The 2,279-nt window shown below is 39.4% G+C and overlaps 1 protein-coding gene across 2 annotated transcripts in view; it reads right to left on the bottom strand.

The window, feature by feature from the left end:
- The window catches only part of cdkl1 (cyclin dependent kinase like 1), a 10,133-nt gene extending 9,166 nt beyond the window's left edge, over positions 1-967 (bottom strand). For both annotated transcript variants that reach the window (XM_015394231.1, XM_015394232.1), the window contains exons 1-2: positions 746-967; positions 280-401 (exon numbers count right to left, since the gene is read on the bottom strand). In XM_015394231.1, the coding sequence (XP_015249717.1) occupies positions 280-401; positions 746-913 (290 nt within the window). In that variant the 5' untranslated portion in view covers positions 914-967. The remainder of the gene's footprint in view (positions 1-279; positions 402-745) is intronic.
- Between the last annotated feature and the right edge of the window lie 1,312 nt (positions 968-2,279).

The following is a 2,279-nucleotide window of genomic DNA, read 5'->3' as shown; positions in this document are numbered from 1 at the left end:
AATATCGGTATCGGATCGGAAGTGCAAAAACCTGGATCGGGACATCTCTAGTCACAATTCTTAGATTTATATTCATAGAAAATGTTGAACATCCAAGTACTCCTTTAATCCACATTTTATACGATATGCGCTGATCTAGCATTTAAAAAACACAAAAGTTTGAAGTTGCAAAGAGACGATGTGAAAAAACATGAAGGGATAAATGATTTTAAATAATCAAATAACTGAATGAAAATGATGTCATGTGTTTGTGTTACTGTGCGATGCGGAGACACCCACCCTGCTGGATGGCGGTCCAGCTCGTTGAGGACGGTGTGATCACAGTATTCAAACACCAGGTGAAGCTTCCGTTTCCTTCTGAACACTTCAATCAGATTCACCAGGTTGGTGTGCTTCAGTTGCTGCACAAGCGCAGAAGTAAAGAACACCAAATATTTAGTTAAAACAAAAACAGCCCAGTTAACTGTGGGGTCCGCTTTATCGCTTCTTCTGGGCTTTGCTCTCAGTCTACAGTAGACGGGAGCTCATAAACATGCTGTTGCCCCTGACAACCTGTCCTATTTATGAGCTCCTGGTGGACTACCAACACTCCCACCCTCTGCATGACTGATTTCAACTCTGACGAAAGCACAGCTGTATCTTTTGTATGTTGCAATATATGACAACATAAATGAAATGTTGGATATATGAGTAAGAGAAGCAGAATTTATAAATTGTAGCTGCACATCCCAGGATTTGTTTTTACCTTCAGCATCCTGATCTCCCTCAGTGCGATCTTTTTGATGATGGGATCATCCTCAGACTCTACAAACTTCTTGATGGCAACAATCTGTCCGGTGTCCCTGTTTCTGCACTTGAAGACAACACCATAGGAGCCCTCGCCAATCTTCCCTATCCTCTCGTACTTCTCCATCGTCCGAGTCAGGCAGTGAGGGACAACAAACCGGGAGGCAGGAGCGACTCTGCAGCTGCAAAACAGAGGGAGATGTTTGGCACTCAGAGGGAAAACGGAGAGTGAGAGTTAGAGTAACCCGACCACTGACTGCTTTTGGTTGCAACGAGGAATAATTACAAAAGAGAATTGAATGTTCCTTTATGGCTGTGCATCACACATATAGGTTAACAAGCAAAACAGAACTGACTGGACAGAACTATTTTTATCCATCTTTAAGCACAAGCATGCCTGCAAATAAGTGTGTTACAGCCTGATGTAGAACTAAATGTTTAAGATAACCTCTTAAACTACCTGTAAAAAGAGAGAGGTCCGGAGAACATTATACCTGTCTCCAAACAGTTAGATTGCATAAGGAAACATTTGCAATGCAAAGTATGTGAGGTAATTCTCCACACGGTGCAGAAAGAGAAAACAAATAAAGGAGCTTCCTAAACAGCCAAGGAAAAACAGTCTAAACAAATCAGCAAAGGTAAATAAAGGAATTAAAGGTGCAAATTAAAAAATTCACGTGCGATTATAACCCTTAGCTGATAGTAAAATATATATGCAATTTATTTGGTGTTATTTTTATTAGATTTGTAACAGAAAATCTTATTTTGAAATTAAAATTCCTTACCTGTTTGCAGGTGGTCAGTCAGGACGATGCTGCTCTTCTCCACAACCAACCTGTGAGGAGGACAACTAAAGATCAACTATCCTACAGCTGCTGCAGGGGATGCATTTAAAGCCTCAAGACAGACATAATTAGCTTCTCTTCCGGTCAAGCTTTTCAAAATAAAACTACATCCTGTGTTTCTATCCGTTTGGTAAATATTTCGTCAAGTTCCAAATTTATGTGGGAGAGAAATGACTGGGATTGTCCTCCTGAAGCTTAGGAAGTATGACATCATTTCTCAAAGCTCTTAACTGCAAAAAGGGTCACATTTAAAACAATATCTGTTAAAGTCTAACAATGACTTAATGCATCTTATTAGAAAGACACTTCAAACCCATCTTACATGCAATTTAAAAACTGTTATTGTTTCAAAACATTATTAACATCATACTAGTTCAAAGTAAAATTTATCCTTAAAATGGAAGGAAGCAGTAACTGGATTTCCCTCTGACTCGAGAGCAGGACGTCACAGAGCTGCCCCTCTCCCATCAGTTGCTGCGCACTGCTTTTCAGCTGCAATAACTTAAGGTCATGAAATGCTAAAATGTTAAATCAGTGGAGTCCATGCTTTATTTAAGCCTAATTGGTCAGCTAATATGTACGGAAGAGGATTAGGGCCACTGAAAAAAAAGAAAAAGTTAACTGATTTTTAAATTTTATTTCAGTTTA

This window comes from Cyprinodon variegatus, unplaced genomic scaffold (assembly GCF_000732505.1).
Source record: "Cyprinodon variegatus isolate N-32 unplaced genomic scaffold, C_variegatus-1.0 Scaffold678, whole genome shotgun sequence".
In the NCBI taxonomy this organism is placed as follows: Eukaryota; Metazoa; Chordata; class Actinopteri; order Cyprinodontiformes; family Cyprinodontidae; genus Cyprinodon; species Cyprinodon variegatus.
This window is presented reverse-complemented; position numbering and strand designations above follow the sequence as displayed.